Genomic DNA, 17,862 nt, shown 5'->3' with positions numbered 1-17,862 from the left:
AAACTTGGTTGTCAATCCCCTATTGGGTCTTATAACCAAAAGTGGGGTTGCAAAATTTATTATCAATGTTTGATTTGTATACTTATTTTATATAACTGTATGCCGGGGGGGGGGGGGGGGGGGGGGGGGGGGGGAGGGGTCACATAAAAATTTCTCAGGCAAAAAAGGGGTTATAGATGGGAAAAGTTTAAGAATCCAAGATTCATATCACTACAAACAATAGCCTATTCAATGAAAACACAAAATAATGAAAAACAGCAAGTACCTGCAAATCACTGTGCTAAACTCTGCAGTTTAATATAAAGATACAACAAAGACCCTACTTTCAAAAGACCAGCTAGTTAATAAAAGTACACATACAAGACTATGACATATGGGAAATAATGGAAAGTATGACATTTTAGAGAAGAGAATCAAGTTAGTCAAAATATAAGAAGAATTCTGAGGAGAGGTTGGAGAAAGGCAAAAAGAATTATAAGTCACTTGCTCAGAGGTTTTAATTTAAGCCATTTTGGTAGATTCAACAAGGAAAGAAAAGGCAGGGTGTGAGAGACATACTAGGGTTAAGTTTCCACAGAACAGTTAAAATTCAATTCCTTAGAAACCTTGAACAAAAAATGAGTAATTGAAAAACTAAGTTTCAACAGAGTGTTGTAAGCCTCAAGATAATGTAAAAAAAGTATCTCTGACCAATGAGCTTTCAAGAAGAAGAGACTCCCTCGGCTCTAAACTTTTGATAAAGATGTCTAGGCTGGAAACTGGCTTTAACTGACTAGGTTCGAGAATCAGGAAAAGGCTTTTCTTTATTGAACTTGCTTATTAAGAAGCCTCATGAATAGAATTGGAATTAAAACCTCATTAACAGAACATGGGGTATATGATGAAAGAGGGGAAACATGTTAGGAGTAGCATGTAAGAAATGATGTAACCCTAAGGAGAAATGACTTATTCATTCTTTGGGGGAGGGGAACTGTAGCAAATTAACAGCATGAAGCTTGCCCGTTTCTGTACCTAGTGCTCCCTCTCTTCCTTTTAGAGAGAGGGCAACTTTCTCTCCGTTAACTGACTTTCAGAGTCATCTTGTTTCTAACAAGAGTGAAAAACAATGAGGTTCTAAGACAGAATCATGGAGTATATTCATACTTAAGGAAGCAAAGGAAGGTTCAGAAATAGTCAAAAGCAGAAAAAAACAAAATGCTATAAAAGCCAAGGGAAAAAGAACATAGAAGTTGTAGTAGTTCACAAAAAGGATAAATATAGACAAAAGATAATTAGACATCACATAAAAAAAAAAAAATTAGTGGTCCTGGAGAAGGCAGCTTCTGTAGAATGGTGAAGACAGAAGCCAAACTGAAAAGGACTAACAAGTATAGAGGAATAAGAAGAAATGATTAAGCAATAATAGAAATGAAAAGGCAAGCCAATACCTTGGGGCAGGAGGTGCAAAGATCAAAGGAAAGCCATTTTGCCCATTAGATTCTTCTTGAAGAATAAAATGAGAAAACTGTACTAGATTATCTCTGTCTCTTTCAACTCTTTAAGTCCTATAGGTTACCATTTATTTATTATTTGTTCACTCTATGGAACATATGAATAACATTCTTTTCAACAAATTCATTCAATAGCCATCTGTTAAGTATGCACAGTATATTTACATATATATATATATATATATATATATATACACACACATACAGTAATAACTCTAATCACAGAATGTAAACTTTTTGATGTAACTCCATTTAAAAGGAAAAGAGGGAGAGAATAAGCATTCATATAGCAATGTACACTTTTTTTTTTTTTACCAATATTAACTCATTTATTTTCCTACCAATCCTGAGAATTAGCTGATACTATTAACCTGATTTTATAGATGAGGAATCTGAGTCAGACATTCAATAAATTGCCTAGGCTTATTACATTGCTAGGCTGGATATGAACACAGATTTCCTAACTCTAGAGCCAGGGCCCTATCTATTATGCCACTAGCTGCCCTCTATTTAGAAAAGGGGGGGAAGGATAGGGAAGATATAGTTAAGCAGATCATGTGAGAAATTTGTGTGTGTGTGTGTGTGTGTGTGTGTGTGTGTAACAAGCATCACTAATCAGTGGTTTGATATAGCAGCCAAAAATGTCTTATGAAAGATATTTAAGACAAATTAAATGACAGTCCCAATATTTTTTTGCACTGTTCAAACCATTCTTGAACTAATGTTTGGTTTTATACGCCATATTTTAGGACGGACATTGATTAGGTAGGCTAGATTCAGGGTAAATTAAAAATATGGTTTTAAGGGACATGAAGCCATGCCATATCAAGAGTAATCCTAAAGGAAATGGGTGTAAAGTGCAGATAAAACTTTGAGGCAGCAAGATATGTGAACAGTTATAGAAGAAGAGTTAGAGTTAATCCCGTTTGAATCCAAAGGACAGAATCAGGACAATTAAGTAGTAGTAATGAGGCAATCATTTTGAAACCAATTACAAGGAAATAAAAGTTACTACTGGAATAGTCCTCAAACAGAATAGGCTGATGCAGGAAATAGATTTTTTTCATTGCTGGAATTGTTCAGGTGAAAATTTGATGATAACCTATTAGAGCTGTTGTGAAGGGATTTCAACCTGGAGGCAGAGGTATAACTGAATGACCTCTGAAACTCATTCCAATTCTAAGATTCTATGATTTTTTTCCCCATTTAACAAAAGAACAATCTTCATGTCAAAGATGTATCTTCACATCTATATAAAGTTGTCTGAACTCATCATATATACATTCTGAGGGTCATAACACTTATACAATAGTTTTTAGGATTATATCATGTTGATACTACTAAAAAAAACTCAAGAATTGAAATTTGCTGAAAGTTTTATAATGAAGGTTTAAAAAAAAGAAATTTATGAATTTACCGACACAAACCTATAATTCTTTATAAAAACATTTAGCATACTAAACATTTCAAAGAAAAAACATCACAATAAAAAAATCTCTTACCAATTTCAGCAGGTAGTTGTTTGATTTTGTTTTCCCGAATGCTAAGCATGATGAGTTTTGACAAATTTTTGATATCCTTTTCCACAGTAGTGATTCGATTAAAACGAAGATAAAGAGTGGTGAGAGAATCTAGCCTATACACCACTGAAGGAATTTCCCTCAGTTTGTTATGTCGCAGGTCAAGCATGCGAAGCTTCTTCAAGTTATCGAGAGAGTCAGGCAAACTGGTCAGTGAGTTTTCACTCAGTGCCAGTGTTACTAGATTCACTAAACAGCCTACCTCTGCTGGGAGAGACTGTAATTTGTTACTGTACAAATATAGTTCTGTTAGTTGTGTCAATTCTTTGATTGATGAAGGAAGCATGTGTATAGATCTCTTGGATAAGTCCAATCGCATTGAATTCTCTTCCCGGCATTTGTTTAGCTCTTTAATCACTTCAGCATTGCTAGATTTTTTTCGAGTCCCAGGAGCTGGATTGGGACGTTTGATAGTATTGTCCACAGAAAAAGCCACACCTGGCTGCGCAGCACTGGAGTCTTTCTTTCCATCTTTGGCATCTTTCCCTTTGGTCTTAGGTTCCTTTTCTTTGCTCTCTTTTCCAAAACCTCCAGAGGCCTTTGCCTCCTTTTCTCTTTCCTTGGCTGACGGCACTTTAGGATCTTTCTCTTTACAGTCTTTTTCTTTTCCTACACTGCTACTCATGATGACTCAAGCTAGAACAAGCACTACATGAACTTCTTTTATTCTATTTACAACAACAAACTGAAATTCAAGCTTGAAGATACAGGGATCCTACAGAGTCAAAACTGCTGCTTGAAGTAGCAACTTGTATAAAGTGACATTCATCTGTTACATGTTGGTTCGGAAGGCACTGTACCCAAACTTGATAACACATTCCAACTAGTAAAAAGTTGAAGGTCAAAGGCTCATTAGAATTCCTGTAATATAATACAAAAAGAGTCAATGTTAGGTTATTTTAAAATATTTATATATATGTATGTGTGTGTGTGTATGTATGCATGTATCAAGTACCTGTAAGAACATGACTTTAAAAAGACCTTCCCGCGTAACTCCATAGGAGTCTCCTAAAATGCTACTCCATTTTGCCCAATAAGATTCAATAATTTGAATTTAAAATCCTATAGAGTACATACATTTGTCTCTACATAGCAGTCAATCCAGGAAGTTATTATGTTTGGAAATAAATGCTTGCTCTCCACAAAGTTCAAGAGAAGAAAACATGTATCTCTGCTAGATGTTGGGAATGATATAAAGCTTATGATTCCAGTTCTCATGGAATTTAATAATAACTTAAATTTATATAGAACTTTAAGGCTTACAAAATGTATTAGCCAGCCACTTACTGATAATAATATACTTAGATCAACAGATCTCAAGAGAATCAGAAAAGGAAGCAGCATGGTGAAAAATGGATCAGGATTTGAAGAGAACTAACTGGGACTGAATCTCAGTTCTGACCATTAATAACTGAATGATCAAGTCACTTAACTTCTTTGAACATCAATTTTCTCAACTGTAAAAGAGAAACACTTTGCAAAAGTCAAGTGAAATTCAAAACTCAAACTTCCTACACAATCAAAAACACTGCCTCTAACAGCCCTAATATTCCCTGCCTCCCAGGGTGTGTGATAAGGAAAGAACTTGATAAAATTAGAAATAATTCTTAAGCATGAGATGTTATGAGATTTAAAAAGTATATCCCGAAAGCAATGCCTATTTTCTCCAGAGCAAGCCATCTGGCTCCCCCTATTCCCAAAGTGCTTTACCCAGAGTCCTTATATTTGTTTTTAAAAATAATTTTATTTTGATACCTATTTCACTATAATTGATACCTAATTTACTATAATTCACTTTCCCTTATAATCTTATGGATTTGATTTTATGCATTTAGAAACATTATTCTGAAAAGGGGTCCATAGGTTTCACCAAAATGACAAACAGCTTGTCAACACAGTGTCCTAGAAACAAAAAAGTACATAAAACAGCATACCTTGACCCTAACAACAATCTTAGTAGGCCAGTTCCTCACTTAAATCCTTAGTTTCCCCCATTTGTATGATATGGGAGTTAGACCAGATAGTCCTAAAATCTTTACCATCTTTGACATTCTGTGGAATTTTTGATTGATTATAAGCGATTAATAGATTTGAGGTTGGATAACAAAAAAAGTGATGACATGAAGGTATAAATGGGGAGCTCAAATGGCTAGGAAGGTAAATAAGCATGGATGTAATTAAAAGAACTAAAAGAAAAATATGTAACAATACAGCCTAAATTTTCTAGAATATTCCCAAATTTAAAGATGATAGTAATAAGAAAGGGATGACAATGTTACAAGTCCTTTATCATATTATCTGTCTCAATATGGAATTCAGAAACTATGGGCACCTTCTATTTCAATCAAAATATCCAAAACTCAAAGCAGCAAAAGAGAATGTTTAGTTGACCACAGAGTATAGAATTCTGTAGTACAGAATAGAAATTGCAAGAAGGCAGATTTCAATGATGAAAAATTTCCAATTAGTGCTGTCCAAAAATGGAATGAATTGCCTCTGAATGAAATAAGTTTTAATCAGTAGATATTTTTGAATAGAAATGGCACAACCATTTCTTAGGAATGTAAAGCAAAATTCATTTTTCTAGTTATGTTTTAGACTTTATCCAAGGTATCAAACTTGCATCTAGAAGAATGTGGATGGCCAGAACAGATTAAAATATACTTGGGAAATACCTAACAAAGTAAAAACATAATAACACAAATTATGTTAATTTGTGGGTTTTCTAAATCAATATATGGCTTACAGAGTTTCATTTTTAGTGTGATATTTCTGGACTAAATGACCTCTAAGCACTCTTCCAACTCAAAACTATTATTTCTACTTTAAGCAATGTTAGGATAGAGCCAAGATGGCAGTGTAAAGGCAGGGAGGCATCTAAGTTCTCTCTACTTGAAATGCCTTTAAATAATGACTCCAAACAAATTTTAGAGCATCAGAATCCATAAAAAGACAGATTGAAATAATTTTCCAGCCAAAGACAAGTTAGAAGGTCAGCACACCACGATGAGTGAACAAAGCTCCAGCACAGGTTTCACCAACACAGTCCTGTTCCAGTAAACTAAGAGTGCTCTTTAGGGTCTGAGTCAGTGGCAGCTCTAGTGGTTTCCATGCCTTTCAGTCAAATTTGACTTAGAAGGTGGGCACTGTTTATAGCACTAGGGTGTGAATGGAACCACAGCAAACCAGCAGCTGGCTTTGGAAGCCACTTCAGTGGTGGCAGCAACAGCAGCAGCAAAAGCACTAAAGGCTTCCAGAGGTCTCAGTTGACAGATACTAAGGAGTTGAATACCTGATCAGAAAGAGATTACAGGGGTTTCTTGGGGTCTGAGAGGACTCTGTTAATTTGCCCATATTCAACCCGGGACCAGTCCTTGCTCACAGCCCCAACACAAGGAAGAGCACTAGCACACAAAAACTTACAGTCAAAAGTGGATCAGAACTTCTTTACAATTCTTGGGCAGAAAAGAGTACATGTATAGGCCAGAAGAGTAGTAAACACACTTCTCTTTGAATAAAATTATCTTGGAAGAAGTGAAATCTTACAGGTCTTTAGAAGGATCTCTGAAAATAGTTACACAAAACTGTTATGGGCCAGAATTGAAACAAGGTGTTAACTCATTAGAGCTGATGGAAACATTGCTTGTGTGCTTAGGATGTGGGAGAATTCACATATTAGAGCTCACACCTTTGAGAGTTCACACATTAGCTCACACATTGGAGTTCACGAGTTCAGGAGATTCACAAGTCAGAAACCCACAATCCCACTCTCTCAGAGGAGGAGAAAACCTTTGGGTTCACACCTTTAAGAGATCATATATAAGAAGCTCTTAGAGCTTCAGTCAGTCAGTCAGTCCCGAAGATTGACAAGCTAGAGACTGCAGTCCGGCAGAACAAAGGATTCAGAGGAGGAGAACCAAGATTCAGAGGGAGCTGGAGGTGACAAAAGACAAGCTGCAAGAGCTCTTGGAATCAAGGAGGGAGAGAGCCCTCTAAGAAAGCTACGGGGCCCAAGGAAAGAGACAAGACTTGGAAGGAGAAAATAAACGTTTGGATTTTATCAGCTGGCTGCATTTGAGGTGATTATTACACGGAACTGAAACTAAGGCTGCCTCCAGAAAACCTCCCCAAGAAACCTGCTCCCAGAGAACCATGATATTATACAAAAGAAGAGAAGACCACACAAAACCTCTGAAGTTTGAAACATTACACCCTCCACCTGGAAATGGAGCCCAACTTTGTTAGAGTTAAAAGTTTAGTAATAGTAAATGAAATGTATGCTCACAAAAGACATTCTGAGCATATAAAGTTATTAGGAGATCAAAACACACTAAGAAGATAAAGTCAAAGCTCCTATATCCAAAGTCTCTGAGAAAAATAAGAATTGGTCCCAGGATATGAAAGAGCTCAAAACAGAGTTTGAAAATCAAGTACCAGAAATAGAGGGAAAAACTGGGAATAGAAATGAGACTGATGGAAAGGAAGCTAATGAAGAGGAGAATGCCTTAAAAAGCAAAATAAGTCAAGTGGAAAAATAGGTACAAAAGTTCACTAAGGAAAATAATTCCTTTAAAATTAGAATTGAGCAAATGGAAGCTAATGACTTTATGAGAAATCCAGAAACAATAAAACAAAACCAAAAGAATTTTTAAAAATTGAAAACAATATGAATTATCTCAATGGAAAAACAAATGACCTTAAAAAACAGATCCAAGAGAGAAATTTTAAAATTTAATTTTCTACTTGAAAGACATAGTCAAAAAATGAGCGTAGACATCATCTTCCAAAAAATTATCAAGTAAAATGTCCTAATATTTTGGAATCAGAGGATAAAATAGAAATTTAAAGGATCTACCCATAACCCCCTAAAAGAGATCCCAAGATACTCCCAGGAATATTATAGCCAAATTGGAACTCCCAGGTCAAGGAAAAAATATTGCAAGCATCCAAAAAGAAAGAAACAATTTAAGTATAGTGGAGTTATAATCAAGATAAACTGAATGAGACCTGATCAGAAAGATTGAGCAACTTGTACATTAAAGGATCAGAGGGCTTAGAACTATGATATTCCAGAAAGCAAAGGAGTTAGGATTACAACCAACAATCACCTACCCAAGAAAAACTGAGTATAAAGTTTCATAAGAAAAGGTGGACATTTAATGAAATAGAGGAATTCCAAGCATTCATGATGAAAAGACTAGAGCTGAATACAGAATTTGCCTTTCAAATATAGGACTTAGGCTCAGAATACAGTTCTTATTCTTAGAAAGTTAGAAAGAAGTTTATATACACATGGTACAGATGCGAATTGAATATGAAGGGATAACATTTAAAGAAAAAAAAAACATTAAGGAGTGAGACAGGAATGTACTGAAAGAAAGGCAAAAGGAGAGGTGAAATGGCATAAATTATGTGCCATAAAAGAAGAAAAAATTTTTACAACAGAGGTGAAGAGGGAGAAGGGAGAGGGAGTAAGTAAACCTTATTCTTATCAGAATTGGCTCAGAGAAGAAATAACATACACCCTCAATAAGAGTACAGAAATCTATCTTATCCTGAAGGAAAGTAGGAAAGGAGGGGATATGAAAAGGGAAAGTGGAGACAGAAGGAAGGGCATATTGGGGGAGGGAGTAGTCAGAAGTTAAACACTTTTGAGGAGGGGAAAAAATCAAAGGAGAAAGAAAATAGAATAGAATAGAAAACAGGAAGAAAATACAGTTAGCAATAGTATTTATGAAAAGAATTTTGAAGCAAGTTTCTCTGATGAAGGCCTCATTTTTCAAATATATAAGGAACTGAGTCAAATTTATAAAAAAAAAAAAAAATTAAGAGCCATTCCCCAATGGATAAATGATCAAAAGATATGAACAGTTTTTAGATGACCCAATCAAGTTGTTTATAACCATATGAAAAAAAAAAAAATACTCTAACTCATTACTGATTGTAGAAATGCAAATTCAAACGATTAGATTGGCCACAGGGCCAGAAAAGGAAATTAACAAATGTTGGAGGGAATCTAGGGAAAATGAGACATTACTGAATTGTTGGGAGACTTCTAAACTTATTTAACCATTTTGAAGACAATTTGGAACTATGCCCAAAGGGCTATAAAATCATTCATACCCTTTGACCTAGCATACTACTACTAGGCATATATCCTAAAAGAAATTTAAAAAAAAAAAAAGAAAAAAAGACCCATATGTACAAAAATATTTATAGCAGTTTTTTTCTCATGACAAAGTATTAGAAATTGAGGGGATGGCCATCAATTGGGGAATGGCTGAAAGTGTACTATGTACAAAGTAATAGCAATAATGTGGGCTGCTCAGCTGTGCTATGCTATTCTCAGCAATATAATCCAATATTACTCTGAAGTTCTTATGATAAAAAATGTTATCCATACCCAGAGAAAGAACTGATGGTGTCTAAATTCAGACTGAAGCACACTCTTTTATTTTTTCTTGAGGGATTTTTTTTGGGGGGGAGGAGGAGGATTTTCTTTCAATTTGACTTTTACCGAAAAGTTTTACATAACTTCACATGTGCCTCCTCTGTGGGGAAGAAGGGAGAAAATCAAAGTTTTAAAAACAAATGTTCAAAAATTGTTTTACATGTAACTGGGAGTAAGTAAAATATTTTTTTAAAGAAGTAAATAATTTAAGCAATGTATCCAGTTTAATAAAACAAACTCTAAGAAGGAGATGTCTTACATACCAAATCCAATTAATACATTCAGAATGCTGTATGCCCTATTAATTTTTTAAGAATGCCTGTTTGAATGAGTTGCAGAATCAATCCATAAAAGGCATAAAAGAGATAGGAAATTGGGAATTTTGTTGAGAAGTAAAGTTTTTACAGATACTGGATGAAATCAGATAAGAAAATGCATTGGGATTAGTTGAAAGAATTAAACACATCTGTGGTAGCTTGGCACCTGTATTGGCAATAAGGAAATACACCCAGAAGGAATGTCATACTCATTTTCTTCATCACTGACCACATTATCAAGAGAAACAGCACCCAAAAAAACATGAATCTAGCTCAAAAGCTCAGAGGATAAACTAGATCCACTCAAAAAGGTACAGCTTTAGGATTTTATAAAGGTCCAGACCCTATAAGTCCATCAGGGAGATACACATAGTCCATGGGAAATTCATGAATTCTAGATAAAGGAATAAAAGACTATCCAAACAGGATTTGGTCTTCACCATATGTGCTAAGCTTGAGCCTACATTCCCTTGGATTCCATATATACTTGTGGCAGATTATGTTCCAGACTTCTGAAGAAAATTTTTTTCTCTCCCAACTGTTCTTACTATACTTACTTAGTAAATATCACTAGCTAAAAACTAATGAAATCTGGCTGGCTAATTGATATCAGCAGAATAAGCAATGGGGAGTACACTCATGGGGATTGTGAATGAGAATATTAGAAAAATCACTCACAAACTCTCAAAGTTACCCCCAAAATTCTGAAATTAAAAATAGTTAACCACCCTCTGGGGCTTCAGCCCATCAAAGCTACTAGTGGGTGTTGGAATATAAATGTCCAAAATACTACAAGATTCTTGATCTACTCACTATGCAACTTTAGCAACACTTAACTTAAACTACATTAAAGAGCGTTGTGCTAGGCATTGAAGGAGCATTAAATAAATAAAACAATCCTTGATCTCACAGTCAATAGTTATGTTTTCTAGTACTTTCCACACCGGGAATGACAGGGGAAGAGAAAAAAAATCTAACAATTATGTTGGATTTTTTTGTTTTGTTTTGTTTTTGCTAGGCAATTGGGGTTAAGTGACTTGCCCAGGGTCACACAGCCAGGAAGTGTTAAGTGTCTGAGGCCAGATTTGAAGTCAGGTCCTCCTACCTTCAGGGCTGGTGCTCTATGCACTGTGCCACCTAGCTGCCCCTAAACAATTATGTTTTAAACACATCATCAGATAACTGTGGTGGATTCTAGTTGCCTTATACTACACCTTATAATCCTGTCAGGTTTGATAAAATCTAAGCCCAGCATGAATCAGTGTGGTAAAAATTAGATTTAGATGGGCATCTCAACACCATTCCTTACTTATTTTCATAACTGTTGATATTTCCTATATTTTATCCATAAAAATGAATTTTATTATTTTGTCAAATTCCATAAAATATCCCATTCATAATTTAATTGGTATGGCTATAAATTTGTTAATAAAAATAAAATTGTTAAAAATTTGAATAGTATGGTAACTTTTTATTATATTGCTAAGGCCTGATCCTGAACATGGAAAATATCAATTCTTTTTTCCTTCATTTCTATTTTTTTAATTATTTTATGTTATATTTTTATTTATCAAATTATTTTGCTCCTCTTAACTTATTTTTCTTATTTTTGTTCCTATATCTAGTATTTTAATAGTGGAAATAGTAACTATTGTCATTTTCTTAACTATGAGAAAGCCAGCAATTCCAAAAAGCAAAGATGAGGAAGAAAAACATTGTACTCATGGGGGATAGCAAGTAACTAGACACATGAGGCAGAGCAAACAGGTCAATATGGTTGTACCCCAGTATATGTGGAACAGATAATATATCAGAAGACTAGAAGGGGGGGGGGGGTGTCAGATTTTGAAGAGCTTTAGATATCAAAGAGAAGAGATTCTATTTGATCCTAGAGTTAGTAGAGAGCTATTAAGAATTAATTGAGTAGTGACAGGGTCAGATCTACATCTTAAGAAAACCACTTTGATTGAGCTTTATAAATAATATGTGGGAAAGACTTAAGGCAAGGAAACCAATTAGGAGGATGTTGTTGTAGTGGTCCAGGTATGAGGTGATAAGAATCAGAAACAGGGTGGTGGCTGGGAAAATAAAGAAAAAGGGACATGTTAAAGCTGTGACAATAAAATGACACAATGTCAACTGATTAGATATATAGGCTAAGTGAAAGGAGTAGATAATGACACCAAGATTAAGAACCTAGGTGACAAAGGATGATAATTAGGTGACAAAGGATGGTAGTGACCTTGACAATACTAAATAAGTTTGAGAACAGGGTTGGGTTTGGGGAAACAGGGGAAGAGGAGAGCAAAGGAAATCTGCTTTGGACAAGTAAAGTTTGAGTTGCAATTCCAGGAAATCCCATTTTAGGTGATCAATAACTAATTGGTGATGTAGGATAGGGGCTGAGAAGAGACTAGAGGAGGATTAAAAAGAGTTCTGGGAGACTTTATGCCAGGATGATAAATGAAGCAATAGAAGTTGATCAGGCCTCAGAGAGAAAATACAAAGTAAAAAGGGAAGATGACCTAGGACATATTTTTGGTGTACACCCAGATTTAGTAGGCAAGAAGCAGATGAACTAGGAAATGAGACTGAGAAGAAACAGATGAGTAGGAAGAGAACCAAAGATGGTAGTCAACAGTGTCAGCTGCAATAGAGAGGTCAAGAAAGATAAGAACAGAGAAAAAAAGGCCAGTTTATTCAGCAACTGAGAGATGACTGGTAACTCTAGCTTTCCTGAAAAAGAGAGAAGAGAAATAGTGTGAAAACTGTTTGAAATGGTTGGATATGTAGTAAAGGTTTTCTAGGCAGGATTCAAGGATATATGTAAGAGGGGTTGGCCCTAGGGAGAAGAGTTACTTTCTCAGCAAAGTTAAGAAGAAAATTGTGGATAATGAAGTTGTGAGATAAAAAGGAAAGGGGGAGGGGGGAGAAGTTTAAGGTAAATGACCTCAATTCTAGGTAAAATATGAAGCTAGGTTTTCAACTGAGAACAAGGAAGGACATGAGGAGAGAAGGGAAGCTTGAGAAGAGAAGATGAAAAGTTACTGTGGTAAAAAGGATAGCAAAATAGTTAAGGTAGTGTTAAGAGAATTGCCTTTCTGCAGGAAAAACCCAGCTGACATGAGACAAATTTGTAATGGAACTAGTCAGCACAATTCTATGACTTCCTCCAGTTTCAGAGAAGCAAATCTGTATTTTGCTACATGATTAAAGCTAGGCAATTTCTTATTTATAACAATATATTGTAGATGATTCATAAGTGAAACATTACTGTATCAAGGGTGCCCTTTTGGCCACTTTTTGTCTTACAAACAAATCTTTACATAGAAAATAGAATCTAAATTTCTTCAAACTAATAAGTTTTTTTCTTACATTTAATTATTGAAAAAATCTGATTTAAATATGGTCTCTTATTTATATATAGGTTAAGGGATTATGATAGACGTATTTCTGAAAAGTTGTCTTGAGATGAATTTTTGTACAGTAAACCTAATTTTCCCCACTATTGTAAAATGTGAGATACATTTTTCTGGAAAATTTTTGCTCTGAGATGCTATTAGATACTATGAGATACTATCATTCTAAAGATGATAAAATGAATAGATGAAACATTTTCATATTTAATACAATGGCTTCAAAATCTAAAGAAAAGCAATAGTGTGGATAAATTGCATATAATTTACTAAAAGGGCACTTGGTTTCTATCAAAATTCCTTACCAGTAATCCCTGAAATTTTGATTTAAATCCAAATAAACACTGAAAGGGAAAAAAAATTAAGAAGAGATTTCTGCTGTCTTATAGTTTACAAACTCATTGCACAGACAAGAACTACAAGGAAATAGTTAATCACATATTACCTACATCAGGGGTCCTCAAACTACTGCCGCAGCCAGATGCAGCAGCTGAGGACGTTTATCCCCTTCACCCAGGGCTATGAAGTTTCTGTATTTAAAGGCCCACAAAACAAAGTTTTTGTTTTTACTATACTCCGGCCCTCCAACAGTCTGAGGGACACTGGCCCCCTATTTAAAAAGTCTGAGGACCCCTGACCTACATTATTAGTTATAACAGCAAATGGATACTCCAACTTCAGAGAAAGAAGAGATGGTATGTGGCCATGCATGCCTGGGAAATTGATTCTAAGAATGCTATGGAACCAAATCTGGGTCTTCAATAATAAGTCAAGGTTATATAGGCAAAGAGAGATGAGAGGATGTTCCACAGTCTGATACAACCTGATGGGAATTAGGAGTTAATCTTAAATAGAATAGCTGGTAAGCAAATTAACAGGAACTAAAGAAATGCTTGTGGTTTGTTTAAACTGATCTTCCATTAGGGGAGACAGATCTGGATAGGTAAAGTGATAGAAATCACTAAATGCTTGAAGGTAGAGTTTAAATTTTTACTATGTACATAAAAACATACAATCAAAAATTTATTCTAGTATGCAAAAGTGAGTAAGTTGATCACAATTTATATTGGAGGGAGTACAGCGTTGAAGTTCAAAAACCTGATTCTAGTCAGTTTTGCTATTAACTTACTATGTAAAAATAAGCAAGAAATTTTTCTTACTCCATTTTTTTCAACTGTGTGATGCTGGGTTTAGAACAGAGAGGGCCTTCCCAGAATTAACATTTTTAAAAGGTAAAAATTAAAGAATATAACAAAGGAACTGATTTAAATACTCCAATTAGTTTGGTTTGGAGTACCCAGTTCACTCATGCAGAACCCAAGGTATCTAACACTTTAGTAGACAGTCCCCTAGCCACCAACTTTCTTGTAACCATATTGTTCAAAATGTAACCACAAAGGAACATAATAAATATACAAGAGTAAATTATTAGGAGACTAAATAGACTAATAATAAATAAATAAATATTAGATTTCTCTGTTAAAAGGTTTATCTTATCTTACTAAAGGAAAGACCCTGTTCTGTGTAACATTTTAATCAATGATTTCAAAGGTAACACAGATACCACCTTAGAGGGGAAGAACAAGATATTGGACAAAGTCTCTAAATCCAAAAAGTACCTTGACAGGCTATAAAAATGGACTAAATCTAAAAGAATTACATTTGTTCCTATTTAATTTCAAGTACGTCTGGATCAACTGCAAAGTACAGGGTATAAGTTCACGTTTTTAAAAAGTGAGGGTTATCGGACAATGAGCACAAAATTAGTATAAGTAACAAAAGTTAGGTTACATTAACAGAAACAAGTTATCCTCTTCAGTTATGGCTTGGACTACATGATCTCGGAAATATATCTCTATCCTGAGAACTTTAGATAAAATAGAAATCTAGAAAACCATGAAACAAAAATTCACAAAAAACACATTTGATAATAACACAAATCAAGGAGAGACAACACACTGGATGACAAAATTCAAAAATAACCAAACAGACTAGAACTTCAGGCTAACAAAAAAAAAAAAAAAGATTAAATTTCATAGGGTTATATAAATGTTGTCTTAAACTTGGATTTGTTTGTTTTTTTAAACCAAATTAATAAAAACAAGAATTGGGGAGGCATAGTCAGACAATAGCTCAATGAAAAATATCAAAGAGCTTTAGTGGGCTACAGGCTCAATAAGAGTCAATAACGTGATATGGTACATAAGAAAGCTAGTGAAATCTTGGATTTCACTAATAAATATAGCTTCAAGGAAACAGGATGAGATGGTGCTATTACATTTTGTACTGACTATCCCAAATCTGGAGTACTGTGTTTATTTCTTGGTACCACACTTTAGGAAAGATACTGATAAACTGTAGAGTATCTGAAGGAAAGAGCAACTCATATAACGAAGGACCTCAAGTTCAAGCCATATTAGGTTTGGCTAACGAAAACTGGAATGTATTACCTAAAGAAGACTTAGGGAGAACACAACAGCTGTGTTTATTTGAAGGGCTGTCATATAGAAAGAAGACTGGTGAGACCTGTTCTGTTTGGACCCAAAAAACAGAATTGAGAACAATAGGTAGGTGTTGCAAGAAGACATTTCCACATTGTTTTGGTTGTTGTTTGCTTTCTCATTTTTCCCCTTTTGATCTGACTTTTCTTGCACAGCAAGATAAATGTGGAAATATGTTTAGATATCATAAAAAAATTGTTTTTTCTCTAACAAGCAGAACTATCCAAAAGTGAAATGGGCTATAGAGAAATGTTTAGAAGAACTGTGCAGGTTTAATTTATATTGGATTACTCAGTGTCTAGGGGAGGAAAGAGGTGGGAAGGGAGGGAGAAAATTTTGAAATAAGGTTTTGCAAGGGTGAATATTAAAAACTGTATTTGCATGTATTTTGAAAAATAAAAAAAAGACAATAAATTTAGACTTGATATTTAAGAAAACAAAAAATTTTCTAACAAACTTATTCAAAAGTGAAATGGGCTATGTCGGGACTCCCCTCACTTGTGGTCTTCATACAAAGTCTAAATGATTGCTTGTTAGATAGGCGGTAAGAGAGATTCTTACAAATAACTATCTGATTAGGGAACCACTCAAACTCCTTCCTAATTCCAAAATCCAATGATTCCATAATAATCTAGAGTTTACTTCAAGATCTCCAGTAAAGTCTACTGCCTCAAGTGACAGCCTATTCCACTTTTGAATGACTCCAATTATTAGGATTTTTTTTTCCCAAGTCTAACTGTCTTTCTGCTTTTTCTACCTATTGCACTTATTTCTGTCCTCTAGGGCCAAAACAGCACAAATATGTTTCATGTTTGATAAAACAACCATTAAAAGATTTTTTTAAAATTTTTTTTTTAATTTTTAAATGCCCTTAAAGCATCTTTTCGTCTAAATAAACAGCCCAAGTTCTTTCAAGCAATCCTCCAATACAATATTTTTTCAAAATTACTTAAGGTCCTCGTCATAAAGTGACTCAATTATGATCATTTGACCCAATCATTGGATAATATATATTAAAAGTCCTAAATAAGGGTTCACTATCTTGAAAGCTCATTAAGTTAAATAGAAAGATCAAAACCTTATATAAGCTTGAGTGCTTAAATAAGGCACAAGGGATCTTTTACTATTTCACAGAGCCTTAGACATCCTGATTTCGCATGTTCTCAAAAGAGACTCTGGATGGGAACAAATATAAGAAAACAGAAAGATTATAGCTAGCCCAAAGCAGCAGTTCTGGGCTCATAGGTTTCACTGGAAAAAAAAAAACATAGTTAAAATGAAATAACTATTCTACTTCTATGGTTTCACATTATTAGAACAAAGAATTATGGTTATACAGTAAGATTAAATTCATTACACATTTTAGGTTCAAGTTAAGAAAATTATATTAGTAGTAGTTTTGGTTTTGGGTTTTTTTTTTTTTTTTTTTGACCAGAATGGTTTAACCTGTTAAATGACAGCTAAGAACAGGACAAAAAAATACATTTGGTAAGCAGCTGAATAATGTAAAATGAATCCATAAACATAAAATGAACCTTTCACTCACAAATTTCTTATTCTGCTTTATCATCCAGATGTATAAAAGACTTTTCTTCCCCAAATACCTGAACAATCTGGGAAAGTGCTTATTGTATATATTGAACAAGACAAAAGTTTATTTTTTTTCCCATAGCTTCATAAAACTAGATGTAACTCACTAAAATTTTATAAAATAGTATATGTGTTGGGAATATAATTTATTAAATCTTAAATATCCTCTAATCTGTCATCTAGGTGAAAATAAAATTTAGTAAAAAATTACTTCATAAACAATATGCAAACATGTCATTTTAGCATAAAAGCAGCAACAAAATACTTTCCCAGCAACACTATTTCTCTTTTGTAACCCCAAATCTAATGAAAACCAACAAAGCTCACAATAAACAAAGCAACTATTCCCAAGGTTGAATGACTTTAGATATTTGGTTTGCAATTTCCCACCCTCTCCCCAGCTCCCTCCTGAAAAATGAGTATTAGACATGAATTGTTATTGCTTCTAAAATTATGCTAATAACTACTAAGAAAGATAGCTGTACTAATAAAAGAATAAGAAGATAGTGTGGAAAAT

At 34.3% G+C, this 17,862-nt stretch overlaps 1 protein-coding gene across 4 annotated transcripts in view; it reads right to left on the bottom strand.

Moving 5' to 3' along the window:
- Positions 1 to 17,862, bottom strand: part of SHOC2 (SHOC2 leucine rich repeat scaffold protein) — a 142,357-nt gene that overhangs the window by 75,872 nt on the left and 48,623 nt on the right. For all 4 annotated transcript variants that reach the window (XM_031955836.1, XM_031955837.1, XM_003755384.4 and 1 more), the window contains exon 2: positions 2,993 to 3,931. In XM_031955836.1, coding sequence (XP_031811696.1) covers positions 2,993 to 3,695 — 703 coding nt within the window. In that variant the 5' untranslated portion in view covers positions 3,696 to 3,931. The remainder of the gene's footprint in view (positions 1 to 2,992; positions 3,932 to 17,862) is intronic.

The sequence above is a fragment of the Sarcophilus harrisii genome, chromosome 2 (assembly GCF_902635505.1).
Source record: "Sarcophilus harrisii chromosome 2, mSarHar1.11, whole genome shotgun sequence".
In the NCBI taxonomy this organism is placed as follows: Eukaryota; Metazoa; Chordata; class Mammalia; order Dasyuromorphia; family Dasyuridae; genus Sarcophilus; species Sarcophilus harrisii.
This window is presented reverse-complemented; position numbering and strand designations above follow the sequence as displayed.